This window comes from Alexandromys fortis, unplaced genomic scaffold, assembly GCF_014885135.2.
Source record: "Alexandromys fortis isolate MF-2015 unplaced genomic scaffold, M_Fortis_MF-2015_v1.1 scaffold_257, whole genome shotgun sequence".
Taxonomy (NCBI): domain Eukaryota; kingdom Metazoa; phylum Chordata; class Mammalia; order Rodentia; family Cricetidae; genus Alexandromys; species Alexandromys fortis.
Genome location: NW_026068134.1, coordinates 1,264,113 through 1,291,897, shown reverse-complemented (window position 1 = coordinate 1,291,897; position 27,785 = coordinate 1,264,113). Strand labels below are relative to the sequence as shown.

At 47.2% G+C, this 27,785-nt stretch overlaps 1 protein-coding gene across 2 annotated transcripts in view; it reads right to left on the bottom strand.

Annotated features, from left to right (window-relative positions):
* Reep1 (receptor accessory protein 1) overlaps positions 1–27,785 on the bottom strand; it is a 100,874-nt gene that overhangs the window by 28,894 nt on the left and 44,195 nt on the right. For both annotated transcript variants that reach the window (XM_050126443.1, XM_050126442.1), the window contains exons 2-4: positions 15,610–15,682; positions 11,456–11,532; positions 2,256–2,376 (exon numbers count right to left, since the gene is read on the bottom strand). In XM_050126443.1, coding sequence (XP_049982400.1) covers positions 2,256–2,376; positions 11,456–11,532; positions 15,610–15,682 — 271 coding nt within the window. The remainder of the gene's footprint in view (positions 1–2,255; positions 2,377–11,455; positions 11,533–15,609; positions 15,683–27,785) is intronic.

Sequence of the window (27,785 nt, the reverse complement as noted above, 5' to 3'; positions counted from 1 at the left end):
ATTACAGGTGTGAGCCAGCGTGCCCAGCCATTATGTTCAAACATGTGCAAACACACACTTTTTAAACAAAATGAGTACTTTCAGATGTCCTTGACAACAACATTGTCATTGGTGTGTTAGGATGTGACTGAGGGGCTGGGAACAGAACATTTGCCTAGCATTCATGAGTCCCTGGGCTCAATCTTTAATACCATAATAAAGAAGGAATGTTACTGACTGTGGTGTGCATGTGTGTTTACATATGTGCACACAATTGTGGAAGCCATATCTCTATCCCTCTCTACCTTCCATTTTTTGAGACAGAGTCTTCACTGAACTTGGAACTCACTGATGTGGCTTGACTTCCACACAGGGATTTCCATGGATCTATCTGTCTCCATTCCTCCCCCACCCACCAGGGCGGGGTTACAGGGAGGCACCTCAAGCCGGTCTTGTCCTGTGGGTGTGCATGGTACGGATTTGATACCTTGGTATATTTTTTAATTCTTTGATTTTAGTGAATTCATTTGTCAGTTTAGTCTTTTTGTGGAATCCTTAGCTTTTTCTATAAACAGAATCAGATTATATGTAGATAGAAGTGGTAGACTTCTCTTCTTGTACGTATGGATGTCTTTTATTTATTTATCCTGCCTGACTGCTATGGAGAGACTTTCCAATACTGTAAGAATAGGAATAGTGTGGTGGACACAAAATTGTCTTATCTGAGACATAAAGGCAAAACTGAAAACGTCTCCCCAATCAGGTATAACACTGGCAGTGAGTTGTCATACATGGGGTTTATCATGTTCGTGTATGCTCCTTCTGTATGTAATTTTGATAGCTTTGTTGTGAATACTGTGTTATGTTTTTAGATATTTATTTTTAGATTTATCTGTTTTATTTTTATGTGTATAAGTGTTCTCCCTGCACGTATGTATTAACACCACAAGTGTGGTGCCTGCAGAGGTCAGAAGAGGATGTTGGATCCCCTGGAGCTGGAGTTACAGATGGTTGTAAGATACCATGTGAGTGATGGGAAAACCTCAGGTCCTCTGGAAGAGCAACAAGTGCTCTTAACTGCTGATCTGTCTCTCCAGCTCAAGGAATACTGAATTCTATCAAATACTTTTTTCCTGTAACTGTAGATTTTGAACCAATCAGATATTGCTGTAGTACTGATAATAGTAAGATAGGAAATCCATATGCTCATCATTGGATAAATGAGGAAATATGGTATAATATCCATAACGGAAATTTACTCAGCTATAATACAGAAAGATAATCTTTCTAAGGAAAATGGGCCACAGTGGAGGACTGCTGAGTAAGGTGAAATTAGCCAGACCCAGAAGTACAAACACCATGTTTTCTTTCCTGTGCAGATGCTAAAACAGTCAGTGTGGACGCAGAGATCAAGAGGAGACAGGGACATGGGAAGCTGGGCAGCACTATGGACAGGAGCAATGAGCGCCAGTGTTCTGAAACCGCCGAGTGACAGGAGTTTACAGTGAGCGGGAAGAGAGACAGACAGAGAGAGGAGGTGGAGGTTCCACAGACAAAGCGAGAGAGTAACACTAACTACCTTGATTTGGTCAGCACAATTAAATGCATCTATAAGATTATCACGCAATACTCCATAGATACATACAATTAGAATAATAAAAGTACAATCTGAAAAATAACTGGGGAGGGGACTCACTTTGTAGAGCAGGCTGGCCTCAGACTCACAGAGATCCATTTACCTCTGCCGCCTGAGCGCTGCAATGAAAGGCATTCAACATCAGTGCCCCGCTACTAAAGTGCTTTTAAAAAGGCATGAGGGCTGAGTACAGTGGTGTAAGCCCTCACCCAGCACATGGGAGGCTAAGGCTGGAGAATCATGAGCTACATTGTGAATTCAGAGATGGCCTAGGCTACAGAATGAGACCCTATCTAAAAAAAAAAAAAAAAATCAAGAGAGAGATGGACTGAAGAGATGGCTCAGCCTTACAACCTGAGTCTAGGTCTTAGGGTTCTTATGGTGGAAGGAGAGAACCATGTTCTCCCTGCAGGCCGTCCTCTGATCTTCACGTGCGCCACGGCATGCACGTGCCCACATACAGTAAGAGAAAGAGAGAGAGAATGAGAGGGAAGATTGTGTATGTGTGTGTGTAGCTATTAAAGGAAACAGCTTACCTGCTGAAGTAAAGAGGAACCACGAGGGGTCTCCTGGAACAGAACAGTTCTTTCTACACAGAACTTTGATTTATTTTTTGCTTGTTAGAAGCAGTGTCGATTACCTTTTCTTTTGAAGACAGTGTGGGATGAACAAACTTCCTGTACAGGAGGCTGGATCCTTTTGTATAGGGAGACAGCAGCCAGGCTACAAATGCTATTTTTAGTTCGTAATAGAATGGGAACCTGGAAAGAAAAGAAAAACACACTTTCCATTCCATCCTCGGAAGTACTGCCCGAGGCCCGTGTGGGAAGGACCGGGGTTGGCACGGGTGCCTCCCACCTCAGACACAGATGAGGTTCCCAGACTCCTCGTCCTCCACCTGTGGAAGGCACGTGCGCACACATGCACATCTGCACACCCGAGACCTCTCCCTTAAAGCCAATTCGAGTTTTGTTTTGTTTCTGTTTCCCAAGAAAAACAGGAAGGCAGGTTCCCTCCAGCAATTGCAGCGTGGTTCTGCCTGACAGCAGCTGGCAGCAGAAACGGCGGGGCGACTGCTCACTGAGGTTGGCATGTGGCTCCAGCTGCAGCTGTGGGCTCAGAGGGTCAAGTTTGTATCTGGGCATGTCATTACTCACCCTTCATTATTGATGGCCAGGAGACACAGAGACCAGGGGAATTGCAGCAGGGTGGAGCTAGCAGGGTCTCCACACTGGCCCGGTACCTCCCCTTCTTGTCTCAATAGAGGCAGAGAGAGGAGCCTGCCTCCTACCAAGCAGGAGAATCTGACTTACTCTATTCAACTCAACAGCAGGCACAGAGATTGTAATCTTTTCTTGTGTGTGCCAAAAGAAAGAAGAGTGTGAGGTATGAAGTAACACACGATCCTGGCCTCCTACACCCGCGGGCCCATTCATTCGTGTGTCCCACAAACACTCCCCCTCCCCCTATCCAAGCTTAACTATGGTGCTATAAGGGGAGCGGCGCAGACCCCTGCGGTCTTGGAACTTCCAGAAAGAGGCGAGATTTTGGCATCTTGGTTGAGGAGGTAGTGAAGTCAGGAGAAAGCTTGCTTTGCGAGTGTGATCCATAGAACCGCACAGAAGGAAAAGCCAGATGTAGTCGCATGTACTTAGAACCCTGGCGCTGGAGAGGCAGAGACAGGCGAATCCCTAGGACTCTGGCCAGCCAGTTTAGCCTCCTCAAGTTGGAGCCACAGGCATGGAGATTCAGTCTCAAAAAAAAAGTAGATGGATCAGAGGAATCACACCAGAAGCTCTTTTCCGGCCTACAAATACACGAGCACACATGATGTGTATCTTTATTTTTTTAATTATTCATTTATTATGTATACAGTGTTTCTGCCTGCATGTATTCCTGCAGGTCAGAAGAAGTTACCAGATCTGATTATAGATGGTTGTGAGCCACCATGTGGTTGCTGGGAATTGAACTCAGGACCTCTGGAAGAGCAGCGAGTGCTCTTAACCACTGAGCCATCTCTCCAGCCCATGATGTGTATCTTTAAAAACACACACTTGCACACACACACACACACATGCACATATCCCTTCAGAAACACCAACAAACAGAGAAAGAGGATGGAGGTATGAGAAGAGAAGAGGAGAGGGCCTGACATCCTTGAATTAAGGATCGCCTGATAAAATATTATCAACCTGAGACAAGTGCCATAGTGGGTCTCTGTTACTCTACAGCAAGTCTTTGAAAAAATGGAAAAGCCAAGCCCCTCAAGCGGGTGCAGACCAGTGGGACCATGTAGTAAGTAGGGTTTGACCCAGATCAACCCCACCACCTCAGTCTCTACCTGGGGCTGTGAATAACCTGAATAAGCACAATCATATTGTGGTGCCCAGCGGTAGATTACCACGAGTTTTGATTTTCTGAATTCTGACAATGTGGCATCCTGAGGCTTTGCTGACCCTGGGGGAAGTGTCCTTACTAGGGAAAGCCAATTCTTAGAGCTAGCCAAGAATGCGCTCCCAGCACAAGGCTCCTTCTGAACATTACTTTTTTTCTAATATTTTATTCTTAGATTTTGTGTGTGCATGTGTGTGAGCGCGGGTTTATGCATGTAAGTGCAGTGACCATGGAGGCCAGAAGAGGGCACCAGATTCCCCCAGAAGCTAGAGTTACAGGCAGTCGTGATCCACCTAATGAATGCTGAGAGCCTAAGTTGTCCTCTGCAAGAGCAGCAAACATTCTTAACCGCGGAGCCATTTCTCTAGCACCTTCCCCAAGCTGCCTTTTTATTTCATTTTAAGAGAGGGTCTCACCTGCAGTTCCAGTAGCCTAGAACTCATTATGTAGACAAAGCTAGCCTAGAACTCACAGATATCTGCCTGTCCTAGCTACAAATCACCATGCCCATCCTCCATTTCTGTTTTTGTAAAAGAAGAAACAGAGACAGTCTATTAAGAAAGGGGAATCACTGCTGGGAGTGAGAGTGGGCTAGTGGGTGAGGAAAGGCCCTTGCTCAGAGTCCTACAGCTACACACACAGGCCAGCGGGCCAGAGTCTGCAGGATCTTATACTCTGAGCCACTCTGCCCTTGCTTGCATTTCCCTAGGAGCACGAGCCAGAGCCAGAGATGCACCTGTATCTCAGAACCAGTGGCAACAGCAACCCCAAACACACTCACCTTCCTAGTGCATTCCTTCCCATGGAACTGTGCCCACAGTGAGAGCCACTGTTCCTACCCTCGGCCTCCAGTACCATCCTGGCACCTCCCCTGGTGGCCTTGTATGGTGTGGTAAGCCGCACTTCCTGTCTCTAGGGATCTATGAGCTGAATAAATATCTCCCTTCCTATCAGTCATTTTCAGGTTCCCAAGTTGGACCACATCTCCTTAAAAGGAATCTCAGGTATCCTTAAAACAAGATGCAGTGGGCGAGGAGGCCCCTTATGCTAGGCTGAGGATCAAAACCTAAGTCTTTCCCAGGCATCCTTTCCAGAGGAAGGAGCTGAAAATAAAAAGCAATCCCTAGCAAGCCATGGCAGAGCCTTTTCAAAGGCTCACGCTCCCCACCTTCCCTCCCCATCAGCAGTTCCACCTCACCAAAGCCTGTCTGCTTTCTGCCTCCAGCAGACTCTTCCTGAATGTTCTCCAAGCCACTGGGGTGGGGTGGGGGTGGGGAGGGCTCTTTCCTGGCAAAGCTGTTTCATCTTTCACAGCCACAGAAGACTGGGGCTAAGAGAGGGGAGGTGTGATTGATTCCCCCAGAGTGAAACACACGGGTGATTAATAATGGAGGAACTTTTGTTTTGAAAACAAATTATTTGCCAGCCCAAGGGGAAGGCGACCGAATCTAGCAAGCTCAGACAGACAGTCCCAAGGGCAGCCGTCACACTGCAGCTCTTCTGGTATTATGTAAAAGATATTTTAAAAAAGTAGGTCATGCACACACACAGTTAAGAAACGCTAAAGAAAGTAAGAGTATACAGGAGAGTCTCCTTCCCACCACGTCCTCTAGACTTTTTCTTCATCAGTTTCTTGCACATCTTGGACTAGGAGCTAGGCCTGTTCAATCACATAGGTACCTGTGATTCCTTTAGCTGTCTGGTGGTGGCATTGGTAGCCTGGCAGCATCGCTACACTTCCTTCAACACCTTGCTTTCTCTAATCTGCACAGAATCAACAGTATACATTGGGGAATGTCTCATACCAGAACATGGAAAGCTTCGGTCCTCTTCATGGCTTCCTATAGGTGTGCAAGCATCTTCCAAGCAGACAACCCTTGTCTATTACAAGCCAAGCTTCCACCACACTTCCCTGTGTGTGCTTTTTTGAATATACATGCAAACGAGGCAATGGCATGGGGCTCAGGAGTGAATTATCTGTGTGCACTTTGTAGATAGCAGACACCTCCGTATAGACGGAGTAACGGCGTTCTCACTACAGCCAACTAAGAGCCTCTGTCCTAGGCTACACGGTTAGAGTTTGAGGAATGCCTGTCAGATTCTCCCAGGGGCCCCTCAGGACTGCTCAGGCTATCTTGATTCCCTGAACCATTTGTTCCAGATCACTTGTTCTATAGAATCTTTCTGGCATATCCCACCCATGCTGATGCAGCTTTTCAAACCTTCCTGTTCCTGCAAGAAGGCTGGAGAGACATCCTGTGCTTAAGAACACTCGCTGCCCAGAGGGTGGGCGTTTGGTTCCCAGCACCGATACTGGGAGACTCACAACTGCCTATACCTTCATCTCTGGGGATTTTGACACCTTCTTCTGTCCTCTGAGGACCCACATGTGCCTGTAATGAATGCATCTGCAGGCATATTCTCTCTCTCTCTCTCTCTCTCTCTCTCTCTCTCTCTCTCTCTCTCTCACACACACACACACACACACACATACACACACACAAATACATATATACTTATAAGAATATCTTTGAAAAACAACAATTTTTTTCTGTCTCCCCACTTTTTAGTTCATCCCTTGGGCCTCCTCTGTCAGACCAACAGAGCACATTCCTGTGACGATCAATGTGAAAAGCATTAACACAGGTGGCCTCTCCCACCCTCCCTGTCTCCCGCATGTTCTAGCCCAGGGAAGCCCATCCTTATCGCTGGGCTACGGCCCTGAATCAGGATGGAAAGCTGGTGTAGGAATGCAACAACTCCAGAGATAAGGGACTGCCTGCCCCTCCAGGACCGGATGCTTACAGGCAGAAAACAACTCCTAAAGCTTTGCTGTGGCTAAGGAAGAATGAACAGACCTTAATCTACCTCTACAAATGGTGCCCACGAATGGAATTCCAGTCTCTCTGTTTGTCCCAGAACTGCCCCAGTCCTGGTTCCATTTCCTCATCCTTAGCCTGCACTTCCTTCTCAACCAGACTTCCTGTGAAGGTCCTGACTGAAAGCTCGGCTTCATCTCCAGGTGAAGGGGTTAAACTCTGCCACTTTCACAATAAGGACACGCACGCACGTGTCTTTTCCAACAAAGGGCTATTTATCTACAAGGCCCTTACATTCAGGGTGGAGGGAAAAAGCAAACACAGAGGGCCTAAATTAGCCTCACAGTATCTCAAGGATACACCCAACAGCCCCCTTCCCCGTCGTGGCCCAGCTTGTGAAGATGTGACCCAAAGTGATAAGACCAAACCTCAGCCAATTAGAACTATACTAGTGTAACTGCTGCTTGTTTAAACTAATTATATAGCTGGCCCTGAAACACCCCTTAACTATACTTAAAAGCAGCCTACACATCCCGCTGGGGCCACTGCCCTTTCGCACAGGTGAGTGACCCTACGTGACCCCACACGCATGACGGTATAATAAACCCTCTTTATTTTTGCATACTATTCGAGTCTGGGGTCTTCCTTCAGTGTTTCCTCAGACCCAACACAGGGGCACTGAGAAGGAAGCTCCTGCTTGTCCCTTGTTGAGTAGAAGAATGTGGCTTACAGACTTGCTCTCTCAGTCCCTGGCAGGCTCCTGTTCAGATGCCTTTACTATCTAGCCCAGGAGCACCTGGTGAGGGGTGTGCTGCCCTCTGGGCTGAGTGCTCCTACACCAGTTATCTATCACTACAACCCTCCACTGACACGCCCATTGGCCAATTCCTCAACCTGTGCTTTCCTCCCAGAGGACTCTGAAGCCGAGTCAACTTGACAGAGACAACTAAGACAATAGGTTAGACTCGTCCTTGCCCCAGGAGAGAGCCAAGACAAAAGGGTGAGACCACAGCAAGGCCACACAATGCAGTCTAAGTGTGGACAACATAGCTGTGCAGTCTTTCTTTTAAAGAAGCCATGTACTGGCCATTGCAGGAGTCTGGATTTCTTTTCTTTTTTTGGGGGGGGGGCGTTGATGGAGGAAGGTCATTGGTTAATAAAGAAACTGCCTTGGCCCATTTGATAGGCCAGCCCTTAGGTGGGTGGAGTAGACAGAACAGAATGCTGGGAGGAAGTGAGGCAATCATCATGCCTCTTCTCTCTGGGTCAGATGCGATGAAGCTCCAGCCCAAGATGGACCTACACTAGAATCCTTTCCGGTAAGCCACCACTTCGTGGTGCTACACAGATTATTAGAAATGATTTAGTCAAGATGTGAGAGTTAGCCAAGAAGAGGCTGAAACTAATGGGCCAGGAAGTGTTTAAAAGAATATAGTTTGTAGGGGGCTGGAGAGATGGCTCAGAGGTTAAGAGCATTGCCTGCTCTTCCAAAGGTCTTGAGTTCAATTCCCAGCAACCACATAGTGGCTTACAACCATCTGTAATGGAGTCTGGTGCCCTCTTCTGGCCTGTAGGCATACACACAGACAGAATATTGTATGAATAATAAATAAATAAATATTTTTAAAAAAAGAATACAGTTTGTGTGTTGTTATTTCAGGTATAAAGCTAACCATGTGGGAGCTGGGCAGGACGAAAAGCAGGCTTGCCCGCAGCACCATCTACAGGGGTTGGTTTTTGTTTTTGTTTTTTTATTTTTCAAGACAGGGTTTCTTTATGTCGTCCTCACTGTTCTGAACCTCAGGCTGGTCTTGAACTCAGAGATCTGCCTGCCTCTGCCTCCCAAGTACTGAGATGAAAGGTATGCCCCCCCCCCTTCAATTTGATTTTTGTGTGGTGAGACATGTAAGTTTGATCTTGTACACAGTCGTTATTCTACCAAGTTCCCTGCTCAGAACCTCCTAAGGCCAGGGTCAAGGTGTGGAACAGCCAGGCTCTGACTGAAGGCTCTGGGAACAATTCCCGCTTACAGTCACTGAGGTTGTGAGCTGTATTTTATCTGTCGTGGTTGTAGGACCACGGGCTCTGTTTTCTTAACCTGCACCGCTCCCTTCTTCAAGCTCACAATGCTATCTTGATCCTCCTCAGGCTTCGGAATTGTCTTCTGCTTCCAACGGAAGATCTGTGTGTTGGCTACGTAACGTGTAATTAGATAGGCTCACCCAGATAATCCAGCTATCTCCCCGCCTTAATATGGGCTCTGAGTAACCTTCATTACATTTGTAAGTACCTTATATGAACGAGGTACATGTGACATGGGCATACATCAGGAGAAGAAGGTCATCAGTAAAATCCCATCTAGAGTGGGAATATATGTGGTACCTGGTGTGTCCAGAGTGTTTATACGGGCAGGGTAGAATCCCTGCCTTTCTGCTTGTCAGCTGGAGGCCTCACCTGTTCCTCCTTGGCCCTCTTAGCTGGTGGTGTCTAGGAGTTTATGGGTAGGGGATGAGAGTCCCTTGCCCTGCTCCTGGAGGCCAATGACTCAAAATGGAACTCAGAGAATTGCTGCCCAGGTCTGACTCTGGGCCTATGACGCCGTGGGGTGGGGAACCATACTGGCCCTTTCGGAGTAAAAAGCTTTCTATTATCCAGAATGGGAATCACTGCTGTTTGGGTGGAAGCCAAAGCTGATCTTAAACTCCTGATCCTGCCTCTACCTCCCAAGTACTGAGATTAAAGATGTACATCTAGCAACTGTATTGTTTATAAGCAAAAGAAGCCAAACAACTTATTGTCCATCAAAAGGACATTAACTGGGACTGGAGAGAAGGCTCAGTAGTTAAGAGTGCATGCTGCTCTTTCAGAGGACTTCAGTGTGGTTCCCAGCAAGCACTCTTGTTAGGCCCCTCTCAACACCCTGCAACTCCAGCTCCAGAGGATCTGATGCAGTCTCCTGGCCTCCTCAAGTCCTGGACTCATGTGCACAGCTCCCCTCCTCCACCCACCCACACACACGCAAGTGGACCTATACACAGTTAAAAGTAAAATACATCTTCAAACATTCCAAAAGGACACTAGTTAAATAAGTTATACTTCATCTAGACCATGAAATTCTATGTGACCATTGAAAAATAGGTAGATATGCTTATGCTCACATGAAAGTCTTTCCAAAATAAGGTCAGTAAGCAGACTGAGAACTGTTATGTCTAATACTATTATTTAAAAAAGAGAAAACAAAACATATAAGGAGCATACTTAGGAACCTAAAAGAGAAACTTTTTTTTTTTTTGCATTTTATTTATTTGGTTTTTCGAGACAGGATTTCTCTGTAGCTTTGGGGCCTGTCCTGGAACTAGCTCTGTAGACCAGGCTGGCTTCAAACTCACAGAGATCCACCTGCCTCTGCCTCCCAGGTGCTGGGATTAAAGGTGTTTGCCACCACCGACCTGACAACGACAAAAAAAGTTACCATAAGAAAAGAAAAACTTTGGGCCAGTGAGATGGCTCGGTAGGTAAAGGCGCTTGCTGTACAAGGTTGATGAGACAGCTCCAAGGTTTTCTCTAACTTCCACTTGTGTCCCATGGCATGTTTGTGCTCAATGCACCATGTATGCATCATATGCAGCACACACACACACACACACGCACACACACACACACGCACACACACACACGCGCACACACACACATGCGCACACACACGCACATACACACGCATGCACACACACACATACACAATCAAACTTTAAAAATTAAAAAAAGTCTGTGTAAGTGTATTTATTAACACACCAACAACTTCGTTTTTGTTATTTGGAGACAGAGTTTCTCGATGTAGTCCTGGCTGTCCTGGAACCCACTATGTTCAAGATGGCTTCAAACTCAGAAAGATCCACCTGCCTCTGCCTCGAGAGTCCTGCAATTATTAAAATACCATGCCTGGCACCAACAAATGTTTTATGAGGACACACAAGTGTGAACAGCAGTAATGAAAGAGCACAGGGGGGGCTGGAGAGATGGCTCAGTGGTTAAGAGCATTGCCTGCTCTTCCAAAGGTCCTGAGTTCAATTCCCAGCAACCACATGGTGGCTCACAACCATCTGTAATGAGGTCTGGTGCCCTCTTCTGGCTTGCAGACATATACAGAGACAGAATATTGTATACATAATAAATAAATATTAAAAAAAAGAAAGAAAGCACAGGGGTCAGGAGGAAACGTGGTATTTTGATCGCATGCCTATTTTGCCTTGCAGTGCTAGGTCTCGAACCCAGGACCTCATGCGTACAGCATTAGTGTTTTCTTTTGAGGCTCAGCCCCTTCATGCATACTCCCGTATATTACTTTTTCCTTCTCTGGCATGCGAACACGTCACTAACTCGGGTCACGGAGGAACTCTGCCCATGCAGTCCATACTACATCCCCAGGGCCTTACACAGCACCTGCTCTTAGGAAGTCCAGCACGGAAATTTACTTGAGCAACTTTTATGGAGTAATTTACTAAAAATGCTGCAGCTAAGATTCCAGTTTTGGCCCTGCTCCTCTGCCCAAGGGAAGGCTGAGGTCCTTTCTACCTCTCCCCACCCACAAAGCTGCCCTCTGAAACGTGCCAGTCCCTGGAGCACTTACCAGCAAAGGAAGATGTCTGTGAACGTCTCTGCTGTGGTGAAGAGGGCAAATATAATCCAGTACATCATCCATTTGACCTGTGAAAGAAAGACTTGGTCGACAAGGCCATGGCTGCCCAGCCCGAGGCAGCGGACACAGAGGCGCCCGTCGCCACCCTCCCCATACTCCCTAATTCAGGTACAGTTCCACTACACACCTTCCACGCTGGGAGCAGCTGTTGTACGGGGTAAGACTTCAAGCAAAACCCTTGGAGAACTCTTAGACTTTACCCAGGTTAGCTATACCTTAGGACAGAGAGCTGGGGAAGGAGCCCAAGCCTGCCAGACTGGCCACAAGTTCAAGAGGGAAGAGCCTCAGAGAAGGGAAGCCAAGACAGGAGACCCCAGAATTGACACTCTAAGCTGTTTTCAAAGTCTTGATGAGAATCCTGGCACTTGGGGCTCTCAGACGGATCATGAGGTTGGGGTCAGCCTGGATTACCGAGCAAAAACCTTTCACAAAAACAACAAAGCTCCTGACCTGACCTTGAACTGCAAAGAATCAAAGTAAGATTTCAAACAGGGATTTAAATATGTACAGAAACAAATTTTTTAAAAAAAAGATAACGTAATAGGAAAAGATAGAAAAGACTGGGTGTTCTATGGATGCCAGGTGTCCAGCACAGTTCCAAATTATCCTGGTTCTTCAGGCTTCTTACTTCTCAACACTGGCGATTATTTATTGTTATAGAAAACTGATTTCAATGACAATATTCTTTCCATAAGGATGCAAATCAATTTTGTCTGGGGGGGCACACCTGAACTTTCACGCATTCCTGCCAATGACTGTGTCTAATCTTAGCTAACACATTAATTCCAACAGTTTCAGTTTTGAGAAAGGGTCTCCCTCACTATTAAAGTGGCTCCCCAGGGATGGTGACCACGACAGAGCTAAAAGGGTTTGACAGAGTTATTAATGATATTGAGATGGCAAAGTCATCCTACCGACTGTAATCACATGCACCCTTAAAAGGGAATTCTTCCCAGCGGTGGAGAAATGGCTCAGGGGTTAAAAGCACTGTCTGCTCTACCAGGGAACCCAGCACCTACATGGCAGCTCACAACTGTCTGTAACTCCAGTTCCAGGAGATCTGACACCTTCACACCAATGCACATAAACTAAGTTAAATAAATTTTAAAAAGAGAGAGAGAGAATTTTTCTGAGTTGGGTCTTTGCATTATCCTGGGATAAAGAGATAGCTGGGCCATTAAGAGCACTGGCTGCTCTTCCAGAGGACCTGGGTTCAATTTTCAGCAACAACACGGTGGCTCACAACTTTCTGTAACTCAAGTCCCAGGGGATTTGATGCCCTGTACTTATGGACATTCAGGTAAAACATCCATATACATGAAATAAAATAAATTTTCATTATCCAATAACCTATGTTTCTTGTACATATTTTGTAAATTGTAGACAATAAATATAATTTCAGATGTAACCAATTTAAAAATAATAAATAAATACTTTTTTTCCCTCGAGACAGGGTTTCTCTGTAACTTTGGAGCCAGCTCTTATAGACCTCGAACTCACAGAGATTCGCCTGCCTCGCCTCCCGAATGCTGGGATTAAAGGCTTGTGCCACCATCGCCCGGCTAAAAAAAGATTTTTGAAAGCTAGTTTAAGAGACCATTGACTCATCCCAGGGAAAATGGTGGGAAGCAGATCTCAGGCGTGGCTGAGAAGGATGGGAGACCTGGTTTGGACTATGACAAGGGTTCTAAGGACGAAGGGGGACTGTCACCAAAGGGACATGGTAACTAATGGAACTGGATAGGGGAGGAGAGGGTGGAGTCTCAGGAAAGTCCCAGGTTTCCTCCCGCACAAATGGAGTTATGAGTGCCACAGAGTCTTCATCAAGAAATTCCCTAGATCAAACTGGCCTGTGGCAGTGTCCATAGGCGATGGTCTTGACTGTGGGCAGTACCATTCCCTAGGCTGGTGGTCCTGGACTAAATAAGGAGCCTAATCGCGCCATCAAAGCAGCACTCGCCATGGTTTTTGCTGCACATCCTTGGCTGTGAGTGAATTTTTTGGTTAGAGGCACTGTTGCATGACTAGCAAGCTCTACCTTTAAGCTCCTACTTGAGTTCCTGCCCTGGGTCTGCCAATGATGGACAGGGACCTAGAAGTGTTAGCCAAATTCTTTCCTCCCCAAAGTGTTTTCGTTTTTTTATTTTTTAATCTGTCTCTCCGTCTCTCCGTCTCTCTGTGTCAGAGAGAGACAGAGAGACAGAGAGAGAGATGTGTGTGTGTCAGAGAGAGACAGAGACAGAGAGACAGACAGAGAAAGATGTGTGTGTGTGTCAGAGAGAGAGAGAGAGAGAGAGAGAGCGCAAACATGTGAGGACAGAGGAGGGAGGCAGGTCTCCCCTGGTACTGCCCAGCTCCTGTCTCCCAATGCCATTTTTACCCAGAAACCTCGAATCCTAACTCCCAAGCTTTCCCGCAGGGGGACAGTGTGCACGTGCCAGCCAACACAGACAGCTGTTCTGCTTGTCGGTTGGTTTTCACTCTAAATTAATGAATCACCATTCTGCTCATTCATCGGGCTCCTGTGAGTTTAGTCAGCGCATAACAATTTACCAGGGTTTGATCTCTCCCAGCTGGCTGAGAGCGTGCTCAGCCACCCCGCATCTCCCCTCCCCCGCTTTGCAGAGGATCAGCCCTCACACTGCAGAGACCACAGTAAGGCGTCCCTGCCTGGCGCAGCTGCTGAACACCACAGGTGGGAAGGGGTCAGGAGGGGCAGGGCTGGAAGAAGCTGCCTATTGCTTTAGCCTGGGCTGTGTCAATTGAGAACCAGGAGCCTCTGTGTTTGCAACTTCCCCACTATTTATAGTGTGCTCACACATACTGGAGACTGAAGAAGTAACTCCAGAAGTTAGCGGCTCTGGAGTCCCTGGCAGAAGTAGCTGAAGCAAGTAGTTCTGGGAAACTGGGAAAAGGGGGCTGATGCAGCTGATCTGGAGGTGTACATCATAAAGACTTCTTGGGAAATCCATGAGAATAATGCTTCCAAGCTAGCTCTGAATTAATTCTTTAAGATTTTACTTTTCTTTTTTCGTGTGTGTGTGTGTTCTTATGTATGTAAATGCCTGCGGAGGTCATGAGCCTCCCCAAATGGGTGCTGGGATCGGAACCCTGGTCCTTTGTGAGAACAGCAACATTCTTAACTATTGAGCCATCTCTCCAGTCTTGAATTATCTTTTTATCTACACCCCTGGGTGACTGGGGTAATGCTGGGGGCACCCAACATTAATGATTGCCATCTTCTAAACAATGCATCCTCCTGACCCCAAACTTGTCAAGTAACATCTTCTAAGAGGAGGAGGGACTGTCACTGCTAAGACTACCTGAGGCTCTTGGAGGTCTAAGCCACTTGTCTAGCATATAATTAGCACCAATAAATTTCAGAGCTAGGACTTGGTAAACTGGTCTCTTTAGGACCAAACGCACATCCCTTGCACTCTGACCTGGGCTAGCCCCCTACAAGGGAAAGGACATTGTAGTCGCATCCTTCATTCCACACCGTCTCGGTCAATCGGGTGGCTAAACAGGAGGTGCCTGGGGTCACCAGAAATGATGTGCACAGCACCCAGACCACCCAACAGTAATGATGGCAACCCTCTAACCAGGGAGTCCTCCTGAGGGATGTGACTGGAAGCACCTCATGCTCAAAGAGCTTAAACTGCAGGTGCTGGAAGACAGCCCGGAAGGGGGTCAGAACTGGAGAGCCAGGAAACAGCCAGGTCAGCTGGCTTCGCAGACCTGTGCACCTCAGTGCCAGACCGAGGTCTGCGAGGTCTGCGGTCTGCAGCGTTTCCCAGATGGGGAAACCCAGGCTGGGAGAGAGAAAGTCACCATGGCTCTTGGCCTCCAGTTCCAGAAGCAATTTCCTCTCACACTTCTCTGCGTCCCTCACAGCAACACTTAGCATCTAGATGGGGGCAGTTTTGGAAGGGGGCAGGACTCCCAAGAAGTCACATGAGAAGAAGGGCGACTAGGGGTTCCCTCCTGTCACCAGTACCCGTCCCAAAGGAGTATCTTCCTCTACCTCGACTTCGCACTCAGCCACTCACCCCATCAGTCACCCCCAGACGAGAGGCTGTACTTACATATTCTTTAATGTCCTTGGACTTCACAGCCTTGTAGGAATAATATGCAGGATAGAGGGTGCCAAATATAAGCCTGGAGAGGAGAGACAGAGGAAGAAAGAAGAGATGTCATTTTCCCCGATGCTGTGAATTGGGAAACTTACATCAAATCCAGGGACTGTGCTCTGCGTCAGGAAAACGAATCCCCTGAAAGGTTCCTGCCTTAGGAAACATCTTCTCCTGAGATAGTCCACCCACACACTTCCTACTGCTTTGGTTTGGGCAACACGGAAGGGAGATTTGGTGTTCTGGAGGTCAAGATGGGAGGGGACAGCTGAGCTGAGCAGCCAAGGCGCTATCCAAGGCTGCCCTCCTTTCCTCACCTCGAGCCCATCAGCAGCTCCTCAAGCCTTTAATCACTGGATTTGACCTCAGCATCCTCGCAGCCAGAATAAGCTTTTATAAAACTCACAGATCTAATCAGGTCGAGCTCTCCTCCCACCAGCCTATCTCCACTCTGCCTTCACTTCCACATCGCCCTTAAGATGCAAGTAAATAGTACACCAGCTGGCTGGCTGCATTTCCGCTCTCACGGTTCAGCATGCAATTAACTCTCAGACCTGCAGCTGAGATCAGTCTTGAAGGGAAAGCTCTACCTGCCCCTACTCTCTACCTTACCTTCGTCAATGCTGATTTCTTCTGGAATCCCCCTCTCCATCTTTTTTGATTAATACCTGCTCATTCATCAATCTGAATTCCCACATGACTTCTTGGGCACCTCTCTGACCTCCCGGACTAGGTCAACCTTCCCCATTGGACGCTCTCAGCACCATGTACATATTGTCAATGTGATCTTTTTCTACTCCTTGGTGCACTGGCTGACACCAGTGATCCGTAAATGCCCCCGAGGGCTGAGAACACTTTTTGAAGGAGAGGGGCCACAGGGCCTCATTATTTGGTCCAGGATGACCTCGACCTGAGGATCTTCTTGGCTCAACCTCCTAGCACTGGGACTTTCAGGCATGCAATACTATGACCCAGAACAGGGGTTTTAAAAATTACATTTATTCATTTGTGTATGTATAAGTATTCATACGGATGTAATAGCACACGTGTGGAGGTCAGAGGACAGACAACTGTGGAGTGAGTACCCTCCTTCCACAGTGTAAGTCCCAGGGACTGAACTCAGGTCATCAGGCTTGGCAGAAGACGCCTGTACACACTGAGTCATTTTATCAGCTCAATACATCATATTCATGCTTTTGAGACAGGGTCTCTCGACGTGGCTCTGGCTGTCCTGCAAGTTTCTATGCAGACCAGGTTGGCCTCAAACTCAGAGTTCTGGCAAAGGTGTGCGCCACCACACACAGGTATTATTATTTATTTATTTACTATTGTAGAAGGAAGGGTTTATCTGGGCTTACAGTTACAGAGGGGGAGTGTGGCAGCAGGCAGGCAGGCCTGGTGGCTGGAGCAGCGGCTGAGAGCGCACAGTTTATTTAACTTTATTTTATGTGCATTGGTGTGAAGGTATCAGATTTCCTGGAACCGAAGTTACAGACAGTTGTCAGTTGTGGGTAGTGGGAATTGAACCCGTGTCCTCTGGAAGAGTGATCAATGCTCTTAACTGCTGAGCCATCTCTCCAGCCTGAGAACTCACATTGTAAAGCAGGAAGTCCTCCAGCAAAGTCACACCTCCTAAGCCTCATCAAACAGCTCCACCAAAGTATCCAATGCTTGAGACGATGAGAGACATCTCAGCGGTCCTCACTGTAGATTCCCTCTGGGTAGATCTGGGTGGTCATCCCTTCCCAATAGGTATTTTAAAATAAACAGAATGTCAGCTCTAGAAGACTTCGTATTTTTGCCCAAATGACAAGGTCACTTGCAACTGTCACCTCAGTGCAAGCTGACCTAGGTACAGAAGCCACCCAGTTTCAGGTCTTACAGGAGCTGGAAACCTCAGGCAGAGAGTGTGTGTGTGAGTGTGTCCCTTCAAGGAACCTGCCTTGTTAGAAAAAAAAATACCATGCTGAGGATCCCAAAGTCAATGCCCATTAGACAGTCAGAAGTCATAGAAAGATACGCAATTAACCTAGCAGGGAGCAGCTTTATCAGGAGCACCGTGGCTGGGAGACAACAATGTCCATAGAAAACAGAAATAACAGAACCAGGTCAATTCTGTCACTGAGGAGATAGGTACGTGCATGCGCGCGCGTGCGTGTGTGTGTGTGTGTGTGTGTGTGTGTGTGTGTGTGTAAATGCCTGTTTCAAGTACTTTACAAGCCATATATATCCTAGACTTCTCTAGCTGAGGACCCCCTCAGCTAGAGAGTTCTCACAGAGGCTGGCTGCTTGCTTGCCCAGAGTCTCATTAAGGAAGGGAGAAAAGCAGGCCCGACAGACTGGCCTCCTATAATTGATTTCCTATCACCACGGCTGGCTGAGATGAGAGGCATGAGAAGGCAGATAGCAAGAAAAAGGGACAAAAGTAGGTTGAAAGGGAGAGAAAGAGTAAGGGTGGTGGTGGGAGAGAGAATTTAAGACGGGGAAGGCGATAGTGGACGTGGGAGTGATGCTGGGCATGGCGGTGATAGTGGGCATGAGGGTGGTGCTGGACATGGCGGTGATACTGGGCATTGGGATGATACTGGGCATGGGGATGATGCTGGGCATGGGGTGATGCTGGGCATGGAGGTGATGCTGGACATGGTGGTGATGCTGGGCATTGGGTGATGCTGGGCATGAAGGGGAATGACTGAAGTTCTAGCACGCAGGAGACAGAGGCAGGAAGATTACTGAAAGTTGGAGGTCAGTCTGGTTTAGAGAGTGTATCAAGCCAGCCAGGCTTACATAGCAAGACCCTGTTTCAGAGCACAAAACAGGGCAGGTGAGGTGGCTCCAAGCCTGATGACCTGAGTTTGATTCTGGGGCCCACGTGATGGAAGAAAAGAACGAACTCTTCCTACTTGTCCTCTGACTTCTACACATGCTCCATGGTACCTGCATACCCACCCACCCCACACTAAATAAGTAAATAAATGTGATTAAAAAAAGAAGCTGGGTCAAGATGTGTGGCCTGGCCCGAGGGGCACAGGTGACCCTGTGAAAGAGGTCTCTCCCGTCACTCTGTCCCCCTTTTGACCTGCCCCACTCCCAAGCAGTTTTGGGAATTAGAGGACACTTCCTTCTTAGCCAAGGCCTTCCTGCCTTTTTTACTGTCTCCACCACCCCTGAGATCAGGCTCCTCTCCCTATCCTGCCAACACAGTCAAAGCTTCCTGCATTTTTTTATTCCTCATCTTTATCCAAAACACTCAGGTTGTATTTTCAGGGCTGTCTCTCCCACAAGGTGGGAAGTTCCACAGAGTCAGGAATCGTGTCTGCTTTATTTGTAGCTGCATCCCCATTCTTGGCCATGAAAGAGAGTGCAGAGTAGAGACATCAAAATCAGCATCCTCCAGGGGACACCTGTGACCTTGGACGAGCTCTGGGCAACGAGGTGTATACCAGGCAGCACCAGGCTGAATCAACAAGGCCTCAGGCACAATGCCAGCTATTCTGGGGAAATAACAGGCAGCTCCTGGGGCACAGATGCCATGGTTCCTATCCATGCCAGGCTGGTTTCCAGCCCTTTCAGAGGCGGCTTATAAACAGTGGAAGATGAATCCAGGGTCCTACTGAGTGGTACCTCTGAACTCCAGTGAGCTGGAGTTCCTTCTCAGTGGTCAGAGCTGAAAATCTCACAGGGCACCTAGCCAGGGAGGTCTGGGCTCCAACAGCCAGTGTGTCTTCAGACATGAACTGGTAACCAGCAACCCCTGCCTTTGCCCTGTTTGACAACAGAGCTCCCTCCGTGAACACATTTACATTTGAGTCTCTGCTAACTCAGACCTCCCCAGGGAAGAGAGACGGATTAAAACGGCGAGTTCTCAAGAAGTAACAAATGGAGCCAGTCCAGCTGGAGGGATGTGGCATTTATGTCTGTTTAAACCAGATGAACATTCTGAAGAGTTTTCACAGGGGAGGGGGGATGACAGGGGAGCAAACCTAAGACCTGTGCCTCCCACACAAGGGCTCTCTCCACCACTGAGCTACCCCCTCAGCACTTTAGGTCTGTTCAAGACCAAACGCCTCCTAAAAGAACATCTTCCAATGATCCGTCTGTCCACATCCCCAGTCTCACAGCCGCCCCGCCCCCACCAGCTTCAGATTAGAGTCCCAGGCGCTTTGCTAAGGAGCCAGGTGGCCAGCAATCTTCACCTTCCCAGCAGCTCTTTCTGTCCGAGTCTTAGAGTAAGATCCCCTCTCAACCTCCCAAGTGTTTTGTTTTCCTTGATGGAACCCTGCTGAGCTCAAGAAAGCCATTTCAGTGAAACCCGGTCACTCCTGCCCCAGAAGCTTCTCCATGCTCTAGCTTTGTTTGTTTTTTCAGACAGCATCTCACGTTGCCAAGATCAACCTCACAGTCACTCTGTAGCTAAGGATGACCCTGACCCTCTGACTTTCTGACCTTCCTGCTTCTACCCCTAGTGCTAGGAGCACTGGCTTGCATCCCAGGCTTTGTTTGCAGGTGCTCAGGGCTTCCTGAACCTATTTGAGCTCTCGACCCTGAGTTACATCCTCCACCCTGGCACTGCTTTTTAAAATCTTTTCTTTTACATAGTGTCTTGTGTAGCTCAGGCAGGCCTTGAACTTGCTGTGCAGGAGCCAGAGGTCGTCTTGAACTCCTGCTCCCGCTGAAGATACCTCCACTTCTCAAGTGCTGGGATTACAGATCTGTGCCACCCTGCTCAGCTTGGTTCTGTGGGCTTTCCTGTAAGTTTAGGCCGTGTTTTAGAATCCACACCCTTGCCCCCACCCCTCCCAACTCCATATTCTTCCTTGTCTTCTTTTTTAAATAACCCATCCAGTTTTGAGCTGCCCATAAACTCCTGGGTGTGGGGTCATCCACTGGAGCTCCGTCTACCTACCAAGGACCACACCCTAAAGCAACTCAGTCTCCCTCCCCTAAGAGCATCAACTGTCAACAGCATCTCAGCCAGGGTCGGGTCCCTCCCTGCTCTACACTGGGATGTTTACTTGCTCTTGTGCCAGTCGTATGCAGGGAACCAAAGCTGCTGCTAACTAAGGAATGACGCTGTCTTGGCATGTCCAGAAGACATGGTTTCACTTCAATCCCCCCCTCAATCTCTGGCTCTTACAGTCCCCTTTCCACTTCCTCTATGGCCCCCAGTCTTGGAGGAGAGGATGTGACAGAGATGTCCCATTTATCAGTCCTTGATTTTATTTTTTAAAGATTTGTGTATTTTTATTTTATGTGTATGAGTCTGCGTGTACGCATGTGTCTACTCACACAACTGGCACCCATGGAGGCGCCAGAGCTGTTGGAACTGGAGTTACGGATGGTTGTGAGCTACTGTGTGGATGCTGGGAGCTGAACCTTGGTCTTCTGCAAGAGCAGTCAGTGCTTTTAACAGCTGAGCCATGACTCCAGCTCCAGAAGCCATAGATTTTTGAGACAGGGTCTAGCCACATAGTCCAGGTTGGTCTCAAAGACACGATCCTCTTACCTGGTGTCCATCCAGGAAGCAGAGGGAGCCAGAGAGATGCCCAGAACAAGGTAGGAATCTCAAGGACATCCTCACCTTGATCTAGCTCTCCTAACAAGGTTCCTCCATTAAAATGCTCATCACCTCCCAATGATGCCAATAAACTTTCAAACCATCGGTGAATTAACCTACTGATTGGGTTAGAGCCTTCACAACCCCTTCGGCTCTCAGTGAGCAGACCCACTAGCTGGGGACCTAGCTCTCAACATATGAAGCATTTTGTTTGAGAAGGCACTTCACATCCACAACATGACAGATGGGGACATTGTGTGGCAATGCACAGCATCTTCCCCTGGGTCACAGGAAACCACTCGGCAGCATTGTATCACCTTCTTCTTCTCCTGCAGACAGAGTTCTAATGCTCCCATTTTTGCCAGCACAATATTATCAGATTGACATTTTGGCCAATCTGATGGATGTGAAATGGTGCCCTTGTTGAAATTTCCTCAAATATATGCCCATGGGAGCTGCTTAACTGCCCTGCTCATCATCCTCAGTAAAGTTACCTTTCTAGAGACTTTTTTTTAAAAGAAGGAATTCTGAGTATAGATATTTCCTTGGATATATACATTACAAATATTTTTCCCCAACATCAACTCTAGGACTTTGACCTCCTATGTCTTTTGTTGTCCAAAAAGTTGGGTATTTTATATGAACGAATACACTCCTCTTTGACACTTATTTCTACATATTTTAAGAAGGCCTAGACACATTTTCTTACAAAAGTTTTAAACTTTTGAGGCTGGACAGATAGCTTAATTGGTAAAATGCTTGCTACACAAGATAAGGACCTGAGTTTGGATCCCCAACACCATGTAAAAAGCTGGACGTGAGGGCTGGAAAGGTGGCTTAACAGTTAAGAGTTCACAGAGCTCTTGCCAAGGACCCAAGTTCAGTTCCCAGACCCACATCAGGTGGCTCACAGCTGCCTATAACTATAGCTCCAGAGGATCTGTTGTAGCCATTGTCACCTGAACTCACATACCTATATCCCACATCACAATACTCATAATAAAAAGAAATCTTAAAGCTGGACATGGCAGTGCACACCAGTAATGCAATTGCTGAAGAGGCAGAGGCAGGAGGATAGCCAGATCAAAAAGCCCCAAGTTCAGTGAGAGACCCTAAGTCAAAAAATAAGACTTCTGGGTACTACATGCATATACACGTGTACCCATGCACATGCACAAATATACACACATATGCAAACATATGTGTCCATACAAACGTGAAACAAGAAAACGCGCAAATGTGCACATACTTAAACATAGGCTTGCACACACACACAGGTGCCCACATGCAAATGTGCGAACATGCAAACTGCACACACAAACACTTTAAACGCTTGTTTTTCCACTATCAGATTTTAACTCATCTGGATTTTATTTTCTATGTGACATGAATTACAGATCCAATGTTATTCTTTTCTGCTTGGAATGTGCACAGCACATTTGCTGAACACTTTCTCGCTAGTGTGCAGTGCTACCTTGTCAAACGTAGAGGTTTTGACATGCTAGAGTATCATCGCTCAGCACTCTGGTCTGTCCCACTGACTTGCTGTCTAACAGGGCATCTCAATAACAACAACCATGAACTTGGTAAACAAAGCTTTAGAATAAATCCTGATAGTCCCAAAATTTTCCTGGCTATTCTTACCTCTTTGTTTTTCTATATAAGCTCACATTGTCTGTTTGTGTGTGTGTGTGCATCCTCCTGCCACGGATGCCTATGGAGATCAAGGAAAATTCTCAGGAGGGGACTCTCCTCCACCACGCCAATACTGGAGGATCAGACGCAAGACAACAGACTTGGCCACAAGTCCCTTTCCTCGCTGAACTTTCTCACAGACCCAATACAGTTCACTTTTTAAGTTAGATTTCTCATTGGTTATTAATGATATACACGAATGCTATTGTTTTTCCCAGCCAATCTCAGGACTACTTCCTTAGTTGCAACAATAAAAATTGGATTATGAAGTGGAAACAAAAGAAGCAAACTCAAATGGTAACACGTGGCACACCCCACTAACACACTGTTCTGAAAGTGGAACACTACAAGAACAAAACCATTTCCATGGTTGCCAGGGTTGCTGGCTCACAGAGGGTGATACAGAGCTGTGTGAGCAACTTCGGGGACCTTGAATGTGGCGGTGTTTATTCAATTTTATGAGCTCCTAATACTTAGATTTGAGTTCGCACTGAAAACACCCCCTCACCAAGAAGGGTGGGTGCATTTTACTAACTTGGCCTCCATAAATTAGGCACTCAAAAACACAAAAGTTGCAAGTGTCATGACTTAACTTTAATTCATGGCAGATTAAAATTCCATTGTATGCATGTACCACCGTTTCCTTATTTACTCCTCTACTGATGGGCTCTTAGGATGCTTCCATCCCCAGCTGTGTGAGCAGGTCCATGGTAAGCAAGGATGAGATGGTGTCTTGTGATAGGACTTGGATTCCTCTGAGGATGTGCCCAGGAGTGGTGTAGCTGGGTCATATGGTAGGGTCTATTTTTAGTTTTTAGAAACTTCCATACTAACAGCTGCACAATGAATACTCACTCTACAGATTGAGGTGTCTCCCCAGCCTGGATCTTGGGTGTGTGTGTGTAGATATAAAGGGAAGGGGACTATGAGAATAAAAAGGTCTCAAAGCAGGATGGGAGAGGGGGAAAGAAGACCACAGAACTCACGTGACATGGAAGAGGAGCAGGGGCTCCTCTATTCTAGGGGGGCCACAGGAAGGAGGGAGGGGTTGGGGAAGAGATCAACAGCATGAAACATGCATGAGGGTGCTATGAGGGAATCCACTGGTTTGTTCAGCAACCTAAAAAACCAAAACCACAAACACTTCGGGTGAAATTCATGCCCATCAGTGAACTGTGTGTGCATAGCTCTAAAAAACGGAGAAAGCTGACTTTATGTCCGCCTCCACACTGAGACAATCAGGATATGGTGATGTCAGAGAGCCCAGGCGTGACAAAGCAAAACTCACAAAACCTGCGCTGCATCTCCAAGGCGCAGCTGCACTGAGTCCTCAGAGTCTCAGACACGTGATGAGACTGAAACCCTCGTCTTTCCCACACCTCTGCAGGGAACATTCTTACTCACCATGAGCACCCAGAAGCTACTGCTTCACAGAGCTGCTCTGAGCACAGCGCTTCTGGTTCCCACAACACAGAAAGCCACCTGGGCTTGGTTGCCGTGGTCCCAACCCTTGGGCTTCTACTTACCCATCATGACCTTCTAATAGGCTGGAGGGAGACAACAGGAAAGCAGCAGGCCTGGTTCCCTGTGCATTTGGCTCTCCAGAGAGTTATGTGTGGCTTGCTTACTACACATGAGAAGCTTAATAGGCAAACTTATCAACAAACATAATCTCTAACCTTCATTGAAGTCAGGTACTATTGTTTTTCTCATAAGACAGGTGAAAACACTAAAATCTGGTGACTTCAAATAATTCCACCATTAGGCAGGGCGCCAGACTCTAACCTGATGGTGGTGACGCCACTGCCTAGTTCCTTTCCGCTATGACATATGCCCTTCTCGACTCCACACTGTAGAGTGCAGCGTCTGCCAGCGGTCCCTGAGTGAAGGAGGGAGTAGGAGGAAGAGGAGGAGAATGTGAGGTTTGAGGGACAGCTCAGTGGTTAACAGCACCGGTGACAATCACCGGTGACTCTAATTTGAGGGGATCTGACACCTTCCTCTGGCTTCTTCTGGCCCCTGTGCTTAGGTGGTGCATACACATTGAGGTGTACACTCAGTCACACACACACACACACACACACACACACACACACACACAGATAGGCACACACACACACACACACACACATCTTTAAAAAATAAAAAACCAGCCAGGGGGAGAGTATTGCCAATTATCTTTTACCAACTGTCTTGTTTAACACAAGTCTTCATTGGTCCTGTGTTAAATATTAATTTCTTGGCAATACACAGCAGTATGGCTACAGGGTCTAAGCACATGAAGGGTCACCCAAGTGAGCTGCTTTCTCAGGCTGAACGGATCTTGGCAGAAAAGAGGGAATGTCCCTGCTCACCTTGGCGTGTGCTTCTGCCAGCCCATCTGCAGCCCTCCTTCTCCCAGCGTTCCAAGTGCCTGTTTCTCTCTGCAGATCTTCACTGACTAAAGGACACACACATCCCCTAGCCTATCCCTGTCATGCACTGTGTTGGCTATCTGCCCCTTTGATCTGGGTGACAGCCTCTAAGACACTAAAATGATGGAGGTTCCTGAGGAAAACCTGAGCTACAGAGTGACCAGGGAGTTGCTAAGACCTTTCCCAGTCCGGTAAGAGTGAAACCCAGGCCTTTCATCTCCAAGGCCTGCTCAGCCTTTCTGAGAGAGAGGAAGTCATTTCTCAGAGCTATGTGCATTGTGTCTAAAGGAAAAAAAAACACATTTAAATTGGATTATGGAAAGCCTCTCAAACCAATTTAGGAAAACACAAGACCGAAAAGTCTGACGCAAGCAGGAAACATTCTGGAAATCCTGAATTCACGCTGTTGAACTCTATAATCCAACCCACTCAACTCCCGCTCATATTTCTAAATCCTTTTTTTCATTTTTTGTTTGAAATATAAATTGTAGAGAGTTCTATTCTTAAGATGCTGTTTGTGGCTAGCAAGAGGCTGGGCTTGGATGTCAGACCTGAGTTTGAATCTGACTCCATCAGTAACAAGTTATGAGACTGGAGGCATGTCTCTTAACTATTTTGCATCTGTTTCCTTGACTACAATGGGCAAGAACACCTACTTACAACAGCCGCTAAGGAGCTCAATGAGGAGGTTTTAGGTAAAGATTTAATAGCCCCAACAAACAGCATCTGACTCACAATTACTGGTTTCTTTCTCTACTATTTCATCTCAGAAATAGTAATTTCAAATTCCTATTCTTTTAACCACAAAACCCCCTTTTCATTCAACGATTAAATCGGGAAATGGTGCAGTGGGGGAAAAATTCACTTGTCCTTAAGCCTGACAAATTGGGTTTTCTCCAGGGCGCCAATATAAACGTTGATTATGGTGGCGTGCATGCGTAATCCTTCACGCCTTCAAGATGAGCTAGAAGCACAAGGCCAGGTGGCCTGCAGAACACAGTACAGGAAAAAGAGAACTCACATACACACACACACACACACACACACACCCCTGCGCACACAGATACCTGCACAAACACACATGCAGGTTTTTTAAAAAAAAAAAAAGGAAAAAGAAAAATTAAGCATTTACTGTGTGTCCTGGGTCCCCTGATAGGGAAAGCATCCAACAAACAGATAATTATATAGATAACTGATTAACAAAGATCAGCCTGGTGAATCCTGCCAGCTCTGTATTTGTTTGCTCAGATTTTTAAGAGAGCATCTCATGCTGTAGCCCAGGCTGGTTTGGAACTCACTATGCACTGCAGGTTGGCTGTGAATTTACAGTCCTCCTCCCGCCTTGACCACTTGAATGTTGGGATTACAGTCATGGTCACCACACCCTCCTGGGTCTGTTCTTTGAGTGACAGCTCCATGGCTGCCTATATCCAAGCCCATTTCCCTTTCCAGATCTGAGAGCCAACGGCAACCCCTGTTTGCTACTAGGACCATAGTTCATTATTCCAGAAGACTTCCTCTAAGGCCCCCCACCAGGTACATGTTTGGGAGATCCCTGTCTGTGTCATTAAAGAAGGGGAGGGGAAAGTCCAGGGAGCTCTCCAGACTGGACTTGTGAAGTTCAAGTCAGCAGGCATCTGTGGGGCTTTCTTGGCATTGATCTGCTTAGTAAGTGGCCCTCATGGCTCCCACCCAGCAGGTGCTCAGATCTAACCTTATCTCTGAGGTCTGCACCATATGCACAAATCAGTCTGAAGGGAGGAGCCAAGGGACTGACTTTAAGGACAGCCATGGAACAGGACAACCTTACGGATGCCGACAACAGGTGACCCTAGATGCTGACACCTACAGCAGCCAGGTAAAGGGTCCTCTCACACAGGAGCAACTAAGATTTCAGAAGGGTGAGTTCATTCGTTCATTCAGCCAACAGGTCCCCACTCTGTGTCATGTTCAACAGAAGGTCACAGAGCTGCTATGTTTGAGCTGGCTTCAAACAATCTGCCTGACTTCAAACTGCTCTTTCCAATCCCATTTGATGCTCCAAAAGGAGCAGCGTCTCAGGCTGGGGAGCAGCAGGGCAACCTACCGTCTAAAGACCCAGATTACCGGACCCAAGTAGGTGCTTTCCTCATCCCTGGCTCTGAACTCTCTGAGGACCCAGCCTTCCCCATCTCAGCATCACCAGAGCTGGGCATGGGGGAGCAACATGCGACACAGATAACATATAAACGCACCAGCAGCATGGAAGAAGCAGACACACAAGACCACATGGTACAGGCCAACTTAAGATGTCCTTTTTATACTGAAAAATGCAAAGCCACAGAGATGGAAAACTCGTGCTGTGCCAAAGGCTGGGGATGAACTCGATTAAGGCTGTCTTTTGGGAGTCGTGTGCCTGCTCTTCCTTCCTACCGTATGCACCTAAGTGACTGTGCATTTGTCAAAGCTCATGGAGATGTGCAGTA